Source organism: Schistocerca serialis, chromosome 6 (assembly GCF_023864345.2).
Source record: "Schistocerca serialis cubense isolate TAMUIC-IGC-003099 chromosome 6, iqSchSeri2.2, whole genome shotgun sequence".
NCBI lineage: Eukaryota > Metazoa > Arthropoda > Insecta > Orthoptera > Acrididae > Schistocerca > Schistocerca serialis.
The window spans coordinates 596,497,183-596,514,505 of NC_064643.1; the positions used below are offsets into that span (position 1 = coordinate 596,497,183).

The following is a 17,323-nucleotide window of genomic DNA, read 5'->3' on the forward strand; positions in this document are numbered from 1 at the left end:
AGTTATTTTTGTTGATTTGCTAAAAAAATTTGCCTTTAATTAACCTTTTCTGCTGAGGCTGCCAATTTATATGAAACACTGTTGGTTAGTGTCAGCTGTTTGCGGAATTTCAAATGCACAGTGTTATTTTTTGCGATGTATGGCATTATGCCATAGAACTAAACATGAGAATATAGTACTGGTACTTCAAGAAAATCATTCTGAAAACCACACTGAAAGGTTAAACATCAGCTTGGGACCTACTTCTTTGTGAATTTGGACATACGAATGTGCTCTTTAAGCCGAATTACGGATTTTAGTATGGTTTACAAAAGTCCGATGCTCTTGGAGTATCCTCTGATGTCCTGTTTCGTTTATGACGTAATATAAGATCTCTTAATGCCGATACGTACGAACACATGGGCTACCTATGTCATTGTGGCTTCGCAGCCACAGTAAGCCATTTTCTGGCACTCTCTGACAACTGCTGAAACGAAATCTAACAGGTCGCCGGAAAATATTGCACTTTGCCGTTTGAAAAGCGTTACTTAAAAAAAAAAAAAAAAAAAAAAAAGGGCTTTGAGCACTATGGAACTTAACGTCTGAGGTCATCAGTCCCCTAGACTTCGAACTGCTGAAACCTAACTAACCTGAGGACATCACACACATCCATGTCCGAGGCAGGATTCGAACCTGCAACTGTAGCAGCAGCGTGGTTCCGGACTGAAGTGCCTAGAACCGCCCGGCCACAACGTTACTTTCAAAGTACATTTAATTTTATACAATATGAGTTATGTTCATGTGTGAACGTGTTTCAAATTTCTTAAATCACAGAGCGTTTGATTTTCATTTAAAGCTTAACACTTTGAGGGCTAGTCACTTAGAATAATTTCGAGCCCAGAAGACAAGACATTTACGTCATTACCTAAAATTTTACTGGCACATTTGTGTGATATATCAAAGTCTAACACCCGCAAAAAAGACATATTATATGTGAAACTTTAGCTTTTCTTGTAGCTACTGTATGTACATTAATTTAAACCATGAACTTCTCCTTGTGTGTTCGCACTACTTAACATTGATGTTGCTACAGGCTGACTACTTCACGTATCCTGTGCTCTAAATCACTACTTTTACATGCCAACACATCTTTCGAAAGACGAAAATAGAGTTTTTTGCTGTTGTGTTTACATGTTAAGGTCTGAACCGGATTTGCTAGCCCAGTTAACCACGGCGCCTGTGGAAAACAGCAGATGTAGTTTATGATTTAGTCAGCACAATCTCTTTTCCTCTTCAGTTACACGAGGTGTAAACAGCTTCAGTGTAATATTTCTACTTATCCTTCACTGTACAAAAAGCCACTCCGTCAATATTAGTAGAAATTTTTAAAAACAAGATGAAACCTGACAGCCCAAGCATGCTTCTATACTGACAGGCTTTACATGGCAGCAAAAATCGATTGCGGAACTGGAAACAGGCAAACAGAAGCGGATTTGCAGAATCGATTTTGAAGTGATTATGTGACTACCCAGGAGCTGTATTGGGAGATCGATTTACGAAATCAGGTTGTGGGAGCCCCATGTAAACTGCTATTAGCGGCTGGCGAGTTCACGTGACATGAGCTATAATTGGTTTACAAAAGTGCAGGGTGATCTCAATTTCAATGCTTCGGAAACTAACGGTCTGTGTTTGGTGGAAATTGACTATATACAGGGTGTACATAAAGTCCAGGAACACTTTCAATTATTTACTGCACAAGGACTAAACATTGTACAGATGTCATACATATCACATTTTGAAGAGAACCTCTGAAAATTTTTTTTGCAAACATTCGATATGAGAACCATGAGTGACCTGCAGACGTCAATATGGTAATCGAATTCTTGCCATACCCGTCCCAGCGTGGCATTGTCGACTGTGGCAGTTGCTTCCCATATTCTCTCCCGGAGCTCTGCAACATCATGTCCAGATCTTTAATGTGTCCCCACAGAAAAAAGTCACATGGCGTGAGATCTGATGATTGGGGATGCCATTTCATGAAACAGCTGTCCCCTTGTGTAGCACGGCCGCTCTATCGATACGGCAGCTCCATGTTCAGATACCCACGAACTTATCAGATTACGCCTTTGGCAGTATACATGAAAACAAACTTTCAGGATGTCTCTTCATAATGACCTATGTATGATATCTGTACAATGTTTAGTTCTTGTACAATAAATAATTGAAAGTGTTCCTGGACTTTATGATACGGCAGCTCCATGTTCAGATACCCACGAACTTACCAGATTACGCCTTTGGCAATATACATGAAAACAAACTTTCAGGATTTCTCTTCATAATGGGCTATGTATGATATCTGTACAATGTTTGGTTCTTGTACAATAAATAATTGAAAGTGTTCCTGGACTTTATGTGCACCCAGTACCTTCGTAATATGAAAATTTGCAGCGTACATGTTGCTGCAAATCAAAGATCTTTCCAAAACGCATTTTTTTCTGTGGTTTGTTTCCTAAAGTGGCAGGAGGCTCTACGTCAGCGTATAAAACCTTAACCATGTAAAGGATTGATAAGTTTTACGACCCCTATGGAAAGTATACTGTGACGTAAGACGGGAAAAGTGTGTTTTCACCAGGGCAAAAGTTTATTTTTTAACCGTGAAAAAACTGGGAATTTTTTTTCCTTGTCCACTTATACACCCTGAAACAGAAACATCTGTGGTAAAAATTACTAGTTTCCTGAAATTTTTTGACATTAATTATAGTCATTAGCAAATTCAAAAATAGAGTTAATTTATGATAAATATGTGTAATATGTACACCTCTTTAAGAAAAAACTAATTGTAACACAACGTGTTAGATACAATATCTGCTACAGCAACTAAATCGCAAATGCTGATTTACTGCAAATTAGATACGCACAGGACAATGGTAACTTGTGAAATTTCTAAAAAGTGCACATTAATTTGAATTGATATACAATGCAATTCTTAGTGGTCTATTCTTTGACAGTAACTGTGAATCATGAATGCTGATTTGCTATGAAATAAGTTACCCAAAACTCTCAGACTGGTAACTTACAAAAATGTGGTTTTGTAAACATCTGAAAATTCTTTAAAAAAACTTTTACTCTTGTAATTATACAATAAGGTTAGATAATGATTGTTACAAGCAAAGATAGGCCTACTGTTCTCAAAAATTTTGAAACAGCACAAATCAGTTCAAGCCGACAATTGATGCTAACAGTAAGAGGTTATTGCTGCACTCGGAAATGTTCAAAATTTCACAATTCACACAGTGCAAATGGGTATTGATACAATAAAGAAAGATTACATCAAAATGAAGAAAACAGTGACATACACTAATCTAGAATTTCAAATCATCGCACAAATCTTGCACATACAGTCTCTCACAAAGGAAAATTCCAAAGTTGGCTTTTACATATAAATAAACACGTGAATGGCACAGATTTTTTACTTAGCTGTTTCTGTCCCAAGTTGTACACTGACGTGTCGAAGAACGCTTTAGCGTGAGCTTATCTCAATCAAAATAGCAAAAATGTGCAGCACCAGTGACGCCATTGTCCTTCTTATTGCCACCAACAATGCTTTTGCCCGATAATTATTTACTCGGTAACTGAAAATTTTCTCTGATACTGTCCTGAACCTTCGCAGCAAGTTCATTTGTTACGAGGGACAGTCATCCACTTCTGTTTTCTTTGTGAATGTTGATCCAACTTTCCCAAAACAATCATTTAACTGCTACTCATAACATTCTTTCTGTATATTGCACAACATTCACTAAATTCCTACAGATTCCATGTTTTTCATACACAGAAAACAGATTACAGCACGTAATTCACAGGTGATAGGTCTTTCAATGGTAGGGGCCATTTTGATATTCAGTTACAGTTACAGTGCAAACAACAGTTCATTAACCGTTCCAGGACACTGCCAAACTCACACTGAGACAGGTCACACAGCTGTGCTGAAATCACTCAGCTGCTTTAACTCGTCCAAGCACCAGACTGCAGTGGAATTTACTGTCCAAACTGCCTTCATATTAACTTTATGCAACTCAGAACTCAAAATAGACCAGTTTTGCTGGTAGGTCATTATCCTTTTGTAGTAGTTAATGATATGGTATGTCACAGTAATTTTGCTGTTATCTTTAATACTTCAGTCAGCATTGTCAGCGAGTGTGAATTATTTCAGTGTGCTTGGCATTTACCCACAGTTTTGGAGCCCTGTAAATTATCTTCGTTGTGGGAATGTTTGGCTGTGCCATAGTAGCTTTTCCACTGTAATGGTCTGATCACAAAGATAATGGAAGATTTGGCTCATTTTTGTTTAGTTTTACATATAAAACTGAAATGTGTTCCTCAAAATTCAAATCTCTCATTCATTATTATAGATGATTTGTATTTTTCTGCAGTAAAATGTTTCAGATAACGTTAATGTTAAAATAAAGTAGGTTATTGATATAGTTCGATATTTGATGGAAGTTGTATTTATAATGAAACATTTAAAATTTTCTCATTAACTTTGGAGTGAAGTCAATTTCTTGAACAGTAACAAATTTTCACATTCATAAACATCATATTTTTTCAGGCCTAGTTGAATTTGAAATAGTTGTTAGTAAGTCATATAGCAACTCAAGATCATTTGCTACTGCAAACACTGTAAAGATAAACTTGCTCTCATCACATTAGAAAAATACAAAAATCTTGTGGCATCTTTTGATAAAATAAAATTGCCACCTAGATTACCTCAGTGTCACGTTACAGTATCAAACAATGGAAAGTCCAACATGGAATAACAACAGTGTGAAAAGGATACAGTGCTACTTTCCACATAGATGGCATGTTGAACCATGACAGGCACAATGAAAAAGGTTGCTAAAATATTAAATATTCAGACAAAATCCTCCCAGAATAGAAAACACACACACACACACATATTTTCACACAAGCACAACCCATACACACAGTCACAGTCTCTAGGCACTGGGGGACCAGCACATGAAAATTTTGCTGTGTCAATGTGTGGGTGTGTTTTCTGTTCATTCATCTGAAAGCTTCATATTTTAGCAGTCTTTTTCATTGTGTCTGTCTATGACTCAACACCTCTTCTATGCGATGAGTAGCAGTTTGTCCTCTCAATATTGCTCACATTCAGCTATAGCATTTTTGCTACTCATCAAGTTGTTGTGATAGGGAAATTTTCAAAGACTGTTTAAAGGCATAGTAGCATCAAGGGCTCTCTGTTCTGCATATTATGGAACTGGCGTTTAACTTACTGATTTGTTTTTATCAGGTGTTTGAAGTTTACAAGTGGTGTGCAAGGGGCAGTGACAGAACATTCGTTTATTGAGTGGTTGAGAAAGAACCTAGTTGAGCTTAAATGCAAAAGCAATAAAATAGTCCTGAAGAGTGCCAGCAATCCTCTGACGTGTGGTAATCTCACATTTTTATTCTGTTTCCAACTGATGTGGAACTACACTTCATCATATTTTAAGTCCGTTGACCCATTATAGTAGTGTGCACACGAGAAGCAGGGTGACAGGGCAGTTCACAGTGGCAAGAAGCTGTGTATCACATGATGCTCCACCCAAGAGCATCATTCTGTTATGTCTGCCTGTAACAAGTGGATCGGGATACATGTAGAACATTTAGTGTTGCTTGCCATGTCAGTTTAGCTCTAGAGAGGCTATTTAGCCACTATAGTGTTCATTGTCGGTGGCATAAAGCAAGCATGACAAGTATTAATGCTGAAAAGTAACAGTGATAGTTTTTCGAACATCTAAATCCTGCTATGCTGAGTCAGAAGCAGAAATTGTGGCATGGTGTAGTGCCCACCTCTGCGTTGCCAGTTAGCAAGGTAGGCAACGGCTGGAGCACGAGTCAAATAGTACCTACTGTTGTCATGTTTTGATGTGATTCGTAATGATGAGTTCATTATAAAGGTGATTTTGTAAACTACGCAAAGTGATATTTTTGTCTTCATATGGACACATTATGGGACAAAAATAATATAATGACATGATCATATGGCATTATTGACCAGGACACCATGTCTGGGGTTGTTTGGCTGTCTGTTGCAAGTCTTTCTATTTGGTGCCAATTCAGTGACTTGTTGATTGATGAAGGTGAGCTGAAATGATTCGGACAGCACAAACACCTGGTCTCCGAGTGAAGAAAACCTCTGACCTGGCCAGAGTCCAACCCATGACCCTGTAATCTAGAGGCAGCAACACTAACCACAAGATCACAAGCTGTGGACATATATTATAATAATATCTGAAGGGATGAAGAAATAATATTATAATAATATCTGAAAGAATGAAGAAATATTGGGCAGACAGAAGAGCAAAACACCTTTCATATATGAATAGACTCTAATAATTATATTACCTAAATATCATATTAAGTTATTGTTGAGCCAAATTGTATCCCTGTGTAACAACCTGTTTACAACTTTGTATTTTTGACGAGAGTGGTCCAATGAAGGCCATAAAATAAATAAATAAATAATAATAATAATAATAATAATAATAAAAATAAAAATAAAATAATAATAATAATGTCCTATCCTCATAGACCACCTGTCCTATCCTCATAAAGCATATGCATTCTATGTGTTGTGCATTTTGAGCTATTGATTTGTAACGTATTACATTGGCAATTCCTATATCTTTGTGAGATGATCATTGAATGAAATAATAATAATAATAATAATAATAATAATAATAGTGAAAAGGAATATTATGTATTGCTGTCTTGTCAAAAAAAAAAAAAAAAATTAATTTTCCATCACTTATTAGTTAACTCACTATCGTTAATGTTTGGTCTATTATCGGAATATTTACTTTGTACATATAGATCCAAGTTCGTTTGTTTTTGACTCATCATTGTTAATCTCTAATCCATTTGTTAATTTTGTTTTCAGTGGTGAAGCAGCCTTCCATTCAATGATGTTTGGGTTTGGATGGGCAAAAAATCCAATGATAAAACGGATACATTTGTTGCCTCCTGAGATTCCTATTACAGTCATATATGGTTCAAGATCTTGGATCCAAAACAATACAGGAGAAGCAATTCGAAATGCATGCCCTAACTCATACGTTAGTGTACAGGTATGTCATGCAAATACACTTAGTTATGCCATTTATCAAGAAAATTGCAACACCATTTGAACACAGAGTAAGTACAATACTGCTAAATGTGCTGATGGAAATTACTGTCATCCTGTAAGAAATCTAGAGTAATTAATACTTAATTTCTCACTTACAAATGCAATATTGATGCCTTAGTCAATTCTCTGTCAATCAGCAGTTAAATAAATATGTTTTGATAATCTGTTGCTGCTTCCTTAGTAAGCTCCACAGAGGCAAACTGTTGTGTTAAAGTGTCATATAAAATGTTCTACATATTGTCCCACATAAAACCAGAACACCTTATGCTCGAGATTCAAGTAATAGTGAACTAACTGAAAAAGAATAGATAATAGTAATGTTAAAAAAGACGTAGTTAGCTATTTATAAGAGATGCTGGAACTTGTGGTCGTGGGCATCTTGGCATCACGACTTCATGTGATGACTTTACCAGCAACACACCGTAATTCTGTTGGCATGATGTTATTAATTTCTGTAGTAATGTTCCATTTAAGAGTGTCTATTGGGTGAGGATTGTGTGCATGCACTTTGCTTTTTGGTGTGCCCTGTAAATAACAATCACAGGTAACGGGGACTTGTGGGGGGGGGGGGGGGGCAGAGGCCTCTACTGACAAGTCTATCCTCATGAACATGTTAGTGACGTGGGCCATACTTTGTTTGGATGTGTGCACAGTTGCTCCATCGTGTTGGAATACTGCATACAGCTTCTCCACATCTGTTAATCGCACATAGAAAGAGATAAAGATCTCTAGATATCTGGCACTGTTTAAAGTGTAATTGAAAAATATGGGGCCAATAATGCATACGCTGGAAAACACACACCAAACATCTATCTCCTCTGGGTGGAGAAGTTCTTCATGCAGACTATGTGGGTTGTCCTGTGACTAGTATCTGCAATTCTCTGAGTTTACATAACCTGCCAAGAGAAACCAGGCCTCATCTGAAATGAAGGAAAGCAAGGGTTCTAAGTAACTGTTAGCAATTGGTTTTAACAACCAGTTACAATAATGAACTCTTTGTTCTCACTGGTCCTCAAATTTCAACTCTTCACCTAACTCGCATGATAGGCTTTTAATTTAATTTCTTTTAGTACATGAAGACACAATGTTGTGATACACAAACCTGCTGCAACAACCTCCTTACCAACTTGCAGGGACTTTTCGTAATGTCCACATGAGTTTTGTCAATAGTTTCAGAGGTTGTCACTGTCAGTCGCATATTCCTCTGCATGTTCTGAATGGATCCTACAGCCTTCCATTTTTTGTACAGATCTCGAATAGTGCTGGTCATTTCTTACCAGGATACCTCGCTTGAAACATTTCTTTACATTCCTTGATGGAGCCTGCCTTTATGTAACACTCACAATATCAGTTTGCCGTTCTAATGCAAACTGCCTCATTTCTATAACAATGCCGTAATTGCTTCTCATAACAACTGATGCATGAATACACTGCTGTACTCAACTTTTCCAATAAAATTCAGCGTAGCCAAATTTCGAGAAAGTGTTGCTATTTCACAAGCAATTTGGCTAGAGGTGATTAACGAATACTTGAGGAATTCTGGTTTTATGTGGGACACTGTATACAATATAACCTGTCAGAGGTGCCATAGCAGGTGCTGCAGCTGCTGCACACATCTGCATACTGTGTGCCCAGCCCTCAAGCCCTCCACCCTTCACTGTTTCATTCCTCTTCTTTCTGATGCTTTGTCTCGTCATTGCTGACTGATTGCCTAACAGTTTGTATTGGGCTACAGTTCACAGCAGTTAAGTCGCTTCCAGTCAATGTTGTGGTTTCCCAGCTCATCACATTACATTATCGTCAGGCATGATGCTTGATAACGTGTTCCAAGGTGATAACATCTTTGTCTGTCATGTCTCACACTCAGTCTTTGATGCAGTCCAAATTAAAAGGAGATTCAACAGAGAATATGGGAATGAGCCATTTGGCCTACCATTCGGAATATACAAACCCGATCATCCTGGCCGTCCCATAGTTGGTGGCTTCAAAGCACCCACCGAACATATATCTGCCTTAGTTGATCAATGCCTGCAACTCATAGTACAAAGACTTCCCCCCTATATTAAGAATATCTAACATTTCCTAGATTGTCTGAAATCCATGGCCGTCCCACTCCCGCCACACACTTTGCTTGTCACCATTGATGCCATCCCCCACGAGTGTAGTCTGTCTGCTGCTGAACATTTCACATTTCCCCAGTCATCATCCATCTGATTCCAAACCTATGACATTGTTCTTGCTCACCCAAATCAAGTTTATACTAACCCCAATTACTTCACCTTTGAGAGGCGGACATACAAACAGATCAGGGGTATGTCCATGGGAACCAGGATGGCTATGCCAGTGTTTTCATGGGTTACTTGGCGGAGGCTTTCCTGGCATCCACAAGCCTTCAGACCCTTGTTTGGTTTAGATACATTGATGACATACTGACTCATAGTGAGGCTGATCTGTTAAAATTCCTGGAATCTCGAACTACCCTCTCCCAATTAAATTTCACATGGTCCTATTCCAATCCCATGCCCCTTTCCTTGACGTTGATCCCATCCTCACTGAATGCCAGCTGCACACTTCCATCCACATCTGACCTACTAACAAACAACAGTACTTACATTTTGACAGTTGCCATCCTTTCCATGTCAAACATTCCCTCTCATACAGCCTTGGCATTCGAGGTAAACGAAATTTGTTTGGATGCAGACTCCTTACAGCAATACACCACCACTCTCGCTTCAGTCTTTACTGAATGTAATTATCCCAACAGCCTAATTCAAAAGCAGATTTCCCAGGTCATCGCATCCAATCCTGGTATTGCTGATCCCACCAAAAAACAACTTTGGAGCACACCAGTTGTCACCCAGTATTCTCCTGGTCTTGAATGTATTAATCAGCTACTTCAACAAGACCATGACTTCCTAAAATCATGCCCTGAAATGAGATCCATTCTGTCTGAGATGTAGCTCACTACACCTAGAATAGCATTTCGTTGACCTTCCAGTCTCCGCAATATCCTTGTAAGACCATATGCTCCTTCTACACCCATCTCCCTACCATATGCCTTCTATCCCCTGTGACTGTCCCTTGTGCAAGACTTGCCCTATGCACCCTCCTACCACCAACTATTCCAGCCCTGTAACTGGCAAAACATATACATCAAAGGGAGAGCCACCTGTGAAATGACATGTCATATACCGGCTGTTATGCAAAAACTGATTGGCCTTTTGCAGCGGCATGACTACCACCCAGTTATCAGTCAGGATGAATGGGCATAGGCAGAGGGCGTATACAGGCAACACACAATATCCTGTTGCAGACCTCGGCACCTGTTTCTCCACATGCGTCATCTGGATTCTTTTCCCAGACACCAGTTTCTCAGAACTCTGCAGGTGGGGACTAGCACAACAACATTTCCTTGGTTCTCACCCCCCCCCCCCCCCCAGCCTTTATTTACATTAATTCCTTCCCTCTCAACATTTCTTCACAGTAACTACTCCTTTCTTCACTCCATTTTAGATTTCTACATCTTTCATTTTCCGACCTGTCCATTTTTTCGCAGTCTCTCCTCCCACCTCTGTTACATACAATGTACGTAGCTTTTCACTCTTATTAACTCATGCACAATGTTTTAGTAGTAATCTCTGTTTTGCATATTATTCTGTCTTCCACCTTTAAGCTATCAGGTTATCAAATCTCGTCCAGTGCGGTCCCCAACAATCAGTCTTTCCTTCTTATCCCGTTCGGGAAGTCTCCACTACCCTGGTGTTCTGGGTGACTTCTCTGAACTGTACCTCTTTCCCTAAACCTCTTCAGTCCTTTCCTTTCTCTCCTCTTCCTTCCCCTTCAGTTCTTCTGCCAGAAGAATGGCCACTGGCTCCGAAAGCTTGTTAGAGTTAAACCCTTTTGTATGTGTGTTCCCCTGCCGCTGGTTGGTGAGTAGATTTGTTATCTATCGATTTACATTCTGAATGTTTGGAATTCTGTTGCAGTTGAAGGTGCAGTTTGGTTGATGTCAGGGGTGTACCACAGAAAGTGTTGCATACACATTGTCTACATGCTGTAAGCTATGTAATACATCTGTATCATTACTCCATCATTGTACTGACATTTTAATTTAAATGTATCATCTGCCACTCCCCTGCAGATGTATCTGTCTTGTCCTGTGCTGGTGTCACATTGTGTAGTCCACCCAAGGGTTTATAATTCATTCAATTGTCTTTGATTCATGTCTCCCATACACAAATCAGTAACAGTAGTCTTTGAACACAGTGAATATTCAAGGTACTAAAAAACTGTGTTCATAATGGCTTATTATTTTTCATTGCTCAGATTTAATAATGTGGTTGTATGACATGCTGTTGCATCAACAAGATGTAATGGAAATGCCATGTGGCGAGGGCCTCCTGTCAGGTAGACTGTTCACCTGGTGCAAGTCTTTCGAGTTTACACCACTTCGGTGACTTACGTGTCAATGGAGATGAAATGATGATGATAAGGAGAACACAACACCCACTTCCTGAGTGGAGAAAATCTCCAAGTCATCTGGGAATCGAACCTAGGCCATTAGGTATGACATTCCGTTGTGCTGACCACTCAGCTACCAGGGGCAAAAAAGAAGACGTAATGACTTTTCATATCATATTTGCCACTTGTATTCAACTACACTTAGTGCCCATCACTTCTAGTATGTGCATTCTTGTACATCTACATACATACTCCGCAATCCACCATACGGTGTGTGGTGGAGGGTACCTCGTACCACAACTAGCATCTTCTCTCCCTGTTCCACTCCGAAACAGAACGAGGGAAAAATGACTGCCTGTATGCCTCTGTACGAGCCCTAATCTCTCTTACCTTATCTTTGTGGTCTTTCTGCGAAATATAATTTGGCGGCAGTAAAATTGTACTGCAGTCAGCCTCAAATGCTGGTTCTCTAAATTTCCTCGGTAGCTATTCATGAAAAGAACACCTCCTTTCCTCCAGAGACTCCCACCCGAGTTCCTGAAGCATTTCCGTAACACCCACGTGATGATCAAACCTACCAGTAACAAATCTAGCAGCCCACCTCTGAATTGCTTCTATGTCCTCCCTCAATCCGATCTGATAGGGATCCCAAACGCTCAAGCAGTACTCAAGAATAGGTCGTATTGGTGTTTTATAAGCGGTCTCCTTTACAGATGAACCACATCTTTCCAAAATTCTACCAATGAACCGAAGACGACTATCCGCCTTCCCCACAACTGCCATTACATGCTTGTCCCACTTCATATTGCTCTGCAATGTTACGCCCAAATATTTAATCGACATGACTGTGTCAAGCGCTACACTACTAATGGAATATTCAAACATTACGGGATTCTTTTTCCTATTCATGTGCATTAATTTAAATTTATCTATATTTAGAGTTAGTTGCCATTCTTTACACCAATCACAAATCCTGTCCAAGTCATCTTGTATCCTCCTACAGTCACTCAATGACAACACCTTCCCGTACACCACAGCATCATCAGCAAACAGCCACACATTGCTATCCACCCTATCCAAAAGATCATTTATGTTGATAGTAAACAACAGCGGACCTACCCCACTTCCCTGGGGCATTCCAGATGATACCCTCACCTCCGCTGAACACTCACCATCGAGGACAACGTACTGGGTTCTATTACTTAAGAAGTCTTCGAGCCACTCGCATATTTGGGAACCAATCCCATATGCTCGTACATTAGTTAGGAGTACGCAGTGGGGCACAAGTCAAACGCTTTCCGGAAGTCAAGGAATATGGCATCCGTCTGATACCCTTCATCCATGGTTCGCAAGATATCATGTGAAAAAAGGGCAAGTTGTGTTTCGCAGGAACGATGCTTTCTAAAGCTGTGCTGATGCGCGGACAGCAACTTCTCTGTCTCAAGGAAATTCATTATATTCGAACTGAGAATGTGTTGGAGAATCCTGCAACAAACCGATGTTAAGGATATTGGTCTGTGATTTTGAGGATCCGTCCTTCTACCCTTCTTATATACAGGCGTCACCTGCACTTTTTTCCAGTCGCTCAGGACTTTACGTTGGGCAAGAGATTCGTGACAAATGCAAGCTACGTAAGGAGTCAATGCAGTAGAGTACTCTCTGTAAAACCAAGTTGGAACCCCATCAGGACCTGGCGATTTATTTATTTTCAACCCATTCAGCTGCTTCACAACCCCAGGAATGTCTATCATTATGTCCTCCATACGGGAATCTGTACGAGACTCAAACGGCAGTATGTTTGTACGATCCTCCTGCGTGAAAGATTTCTCAAATGCTAAATTTAATATTTCAGCTTTCATTTTGCTGTCTTCCGTTGCCAGGCCAGACTGATCAGTGAGTGACTGGATGGAAGCCTTCGACCCACTTACCGATTTTACGTAAGACCAGAATTTCCTTGGGTTTTCAGCAAGATCTTTTGCTAAGGTATGACGGTGGTAGTGGTTGTATGCTTCACGCATCGCTCTTTTTACTGCAGCACGAATCTCTACTAACTTTTGCCTATCCTCATTCTCCCGATCTTTCTTGTACCGCACCCCGATCTTTCTTGTACCGCGAGTGCAACTGTCTTTGCTTCCTGAGCATTCTCCAAATTGTGCTGTTAAACCACTGTGGGTCTTTTCTGTCTGTAACCCACTTTGCATGATTTACAATGTGTTTAAAATTTGCCCATAATTCTTCCACGTCCATCGTTCCGGAAGTAAATGAAGTCAATTCATTTACTAAGTGGGATGCTAACAACTGCTCTTTCTAGTAAGAATACTCTCCTAGCCTTCTTGACCGACTTTTTAACTTTCGTAACCATACTCGTAATGACAACATCTTGATCACTAATCACTGTCTCAACACTGACACTGTCGATGAGGTCTGGTCTGTTCGTGGCTAACAGATCTAAAATATTTCCATTACGCGTTGGCTGTCGATTTAGCTGCTCAAGACAGTTTACGGATAATGTGTTCTAAATTAATTCATACGACAGCTTATCTCTACCACCTGTAATGAATCCATAGACATCCCAGTCTATACTAGGTAGGTTGAAGTCCTCTGACTAATATAGCATGATCCGGGTACTTCTGCGATACAGAGTCTAGACTCCCTTTGAATGATTCTAGAACCCTCATGGTGGAACCTGGTGGCCAGTAATAACACCCAACAATTAACTTTATTTCTCCTAGCCCTGTTGAACGTGCCCAGATAACTTCACTCTGCTTCAACCTCAGGAGACACAATATTTTTGTCAACTGCAATGAAGACACCACCTCCTACGGTGTCTAATCTGTGTTTCCGGTAAACGTTCCAACCCTCACTAAATATTTCAGAACTTCCTATCTCAGGGTTCAGCCAGGTCTCAGTCCCAAGAATAATTTGCACGCCACACACTTCCTGGAGGGCAGTAAATTCAGGAACTTTATTCCGAATACTCTGAAAATTTACTGCTAATATCTTGATAGCTGAAGTGTCTTTACACTGAGCACGCCCTGATTTTCTTGCCTGCATGTCGACTGGTGAGTGTTCATCAGGACACCTCGCACTACTGCCTTGCCTAAAAAACTCCCATGTGCACGCCACAAGTACTCTGTTACGCAAGTAGCTGCTTCCTTTGTGTAGTGCACCCCTGACCTATCTAGGGGCATCCTACAATTCCCCACCCAATAGCGCAAGTCTAGAAATCTGCAGCCAAGACCGTCACAGAGTCGACGAAGCCTCTGGTTGAGACTCTCCACTTGGCTCCAAACCAAAGGACCCCGATCCACTCTGGGAACGATGCCGCAAATAGAGAGCTCTGCTTGCACCCTGCGTGCGAGGCCAGCGATCTTCACCATATCTGCCAGCCGCCTGTAGGAACTGAGGATCGCCTCAGAACCGAAGCGACAGGCATCATTGGTGCCGACATGAGCAACTACTTGCAGATGACTGCACCCCGTATGCTCGATAGCCGCAGGCAAGGCCGCCTCCACATCTTGGATGAGGCCCCCCCGGGAGACAAACTAAGTGCACATTGGAATTCTTTCCAGCCCTGTATGCTATTTCCCTAAGGGGCTCCATCACCCGCCTAATGTTGGAGCTCCCAGTAACCAGCAAGCCTTTGCCCCCGTGTGCCTGCTCGGGCCCTGCTGAAGGAGCGGCCACCTGCCCACTGACAGGATGAATGGGCGAGGCCAGCCGGCCAGCCGGCCAGCCTCCACATTGACCCTCCACCTCGAGCGACGCGAATTCGTTGCAGTCCGCCACTCACCCTGAGGTGAGGGTGGCCCCAACGCGCTGGGTACACTAGAAGGTGCCTCTGCAACTGAGTCAGTGGACGCAGCAAGCGACACCTGGGGTGTCTCAAGCAACGCGCCAGACCCTCCACCGTCACTGCACCTCGAGGTAGCAGCCTGAAGGCGGCTGACCGTGGTCAACAGCACTCTCAGCTGCTCGTGAACTGCGGCCAGTTCCTCCTGCGCCCGCACACAGCACGCGCACACCCTATCCTTCCTACTGCTAATATCTGGACGTATAGAGTTGAGTCAAATAAAACAGCAATATGCGATTGCACAGTTGCGTCACCAGCACCAGATTGAGCTGCGATATATGAACAATTACTTACAAACTAAGCGATCAAATGACCAGGACTGCGCCACTATACAAATATTACAATGCGATCCTACCCCTGTCTTAGTACAAATGACAACCGCCTACGCGATGTTACACTCTACTGTTATTAAAATTTCATACTACCCCTTTCTAATTCGAAAATACGCAAAGATCCGAAGAATTTCACCACGCAAACACACAAAGTAATTTGAATTAAACCTGCGGAACTAATATGAAAAACTGAATATACGACTTGTTTCTGCTACTGCTGCTCGCACACGTCACTCTACAAGCACAGATGAAACTGCACTGGCCTTTGTCTGCTGCTAACTTCCCTCATGATATAGTATAATTTACACAAGCAGTAGCATATGGACGAAATTAGATGTAAATATCAACATCTACGTCTATGCCCCACTAACCACTGCAAGGTGCATGGCAGAGGATACATCTCATTGTACCAGTTTGTTGGATTTCTTCCCATTTCATTCAAATACAGTGGGTGGAAAGAATTATTTTGTTTGAATTCCTCTGTGGGTGCAGTAATTACTCTAATCTTATCCTCAGAATCCCTATGTGAGCAATGTGTTGGGGGATTGTAATATATTTCTAGAGTCATCATTTAAAGCCAGTTCTAGAAACTTTGTTACCAGACTTGCTCGGGGTAGTTTACATCTATCTTCAAGAGTCTTCCGGTTCAGTTCTTTCAGTATTTCTATATCACTCTCTGACAGATTAAACAAACCTATGACCATTCATGCAGTGCTTCTCTGTTTACATTCAATATCCCCTGGTAGTCATACTTGGTACGAGTCCCAAACACTTGAGCAATATTCTAGAATTGGTCACACAGTTGATTTGTAAACAATCTTCTTTGTTGATTGATTACACTTGACCAGTTTCTACCAATAAACCAAAGTCTGCCACCAGCTTTACCTATGACTGAACCTATGTGATCATTTCATTTCATATCCCTACAAAGTTTTATGCCCAGGTATTTGTACGAGTTGGTCAATTCCCACAGTGGCTCATTGATTTATAGTCATAGTATACAATGTTTTCTCATTTTGTGAAGTGCACAATTTTACATTTCAGAACATTTAAAGCAAGTTTGACAATCTTCGCACTACTTTGAAATCTTATCAAGATCTGACTAGATATTTATGCTGCTTCTTTCAAATAGTTCTTCACTGTAGATAATTGCATCATCTGCAAAAAGCCTATGTTACTATTGATATTGTCTGCAAGGTCATTAATATATATCATGAACAGCAAGGGTCTCAACACAACTCCCTGGAGCACACCCGAAGTTACTTTTTCATCTGACGATGACTCTCCATCCTTTGTCCTTCCTACCAAAAAATCCCCAATCCAGTCACAAATTTCACTTGATACCCTATATGATCGTTCTTTTGACAGGAAGCATAGGTGTGGTACTGAGTCAATGCTTTTCAGAAATCAGGAAATACTGCAACTACTGATTGCTGTGACCCAAAGCTTTCCGTATGTCATGTAAGGAAAGTGCAAGTTGGATTTCACACAGTTGATGTTTTCAGAATC

At 40.7% G+C, this 17,323-nt stretch overlaps 1 protein-coding gene across 1 annotated transcript in view; it reads left to right on the forward strand.

Annotated features, from left to right (window-relative positions):
• Positions 1–17,323, forward strand: part of LOC126484339 (1-acylglycerol-3-phosphate O-acyltransferase ABHD5-like) — a 103,259-nt gene that overhangs the window by 73,552 nt on the left and 12,384 nt on the right. Inside the window, exon 7 of the mRNA XM_050107792.1 lies at positions 6,923–7,109. Within this exon, the coding sequence (XP_049963749.1) occupies positions 6,923–7,109 (187 nt within the window). The remainder of the gene's footprint in view (positions 1–6,922; positions 7,110–17,323) is intronic.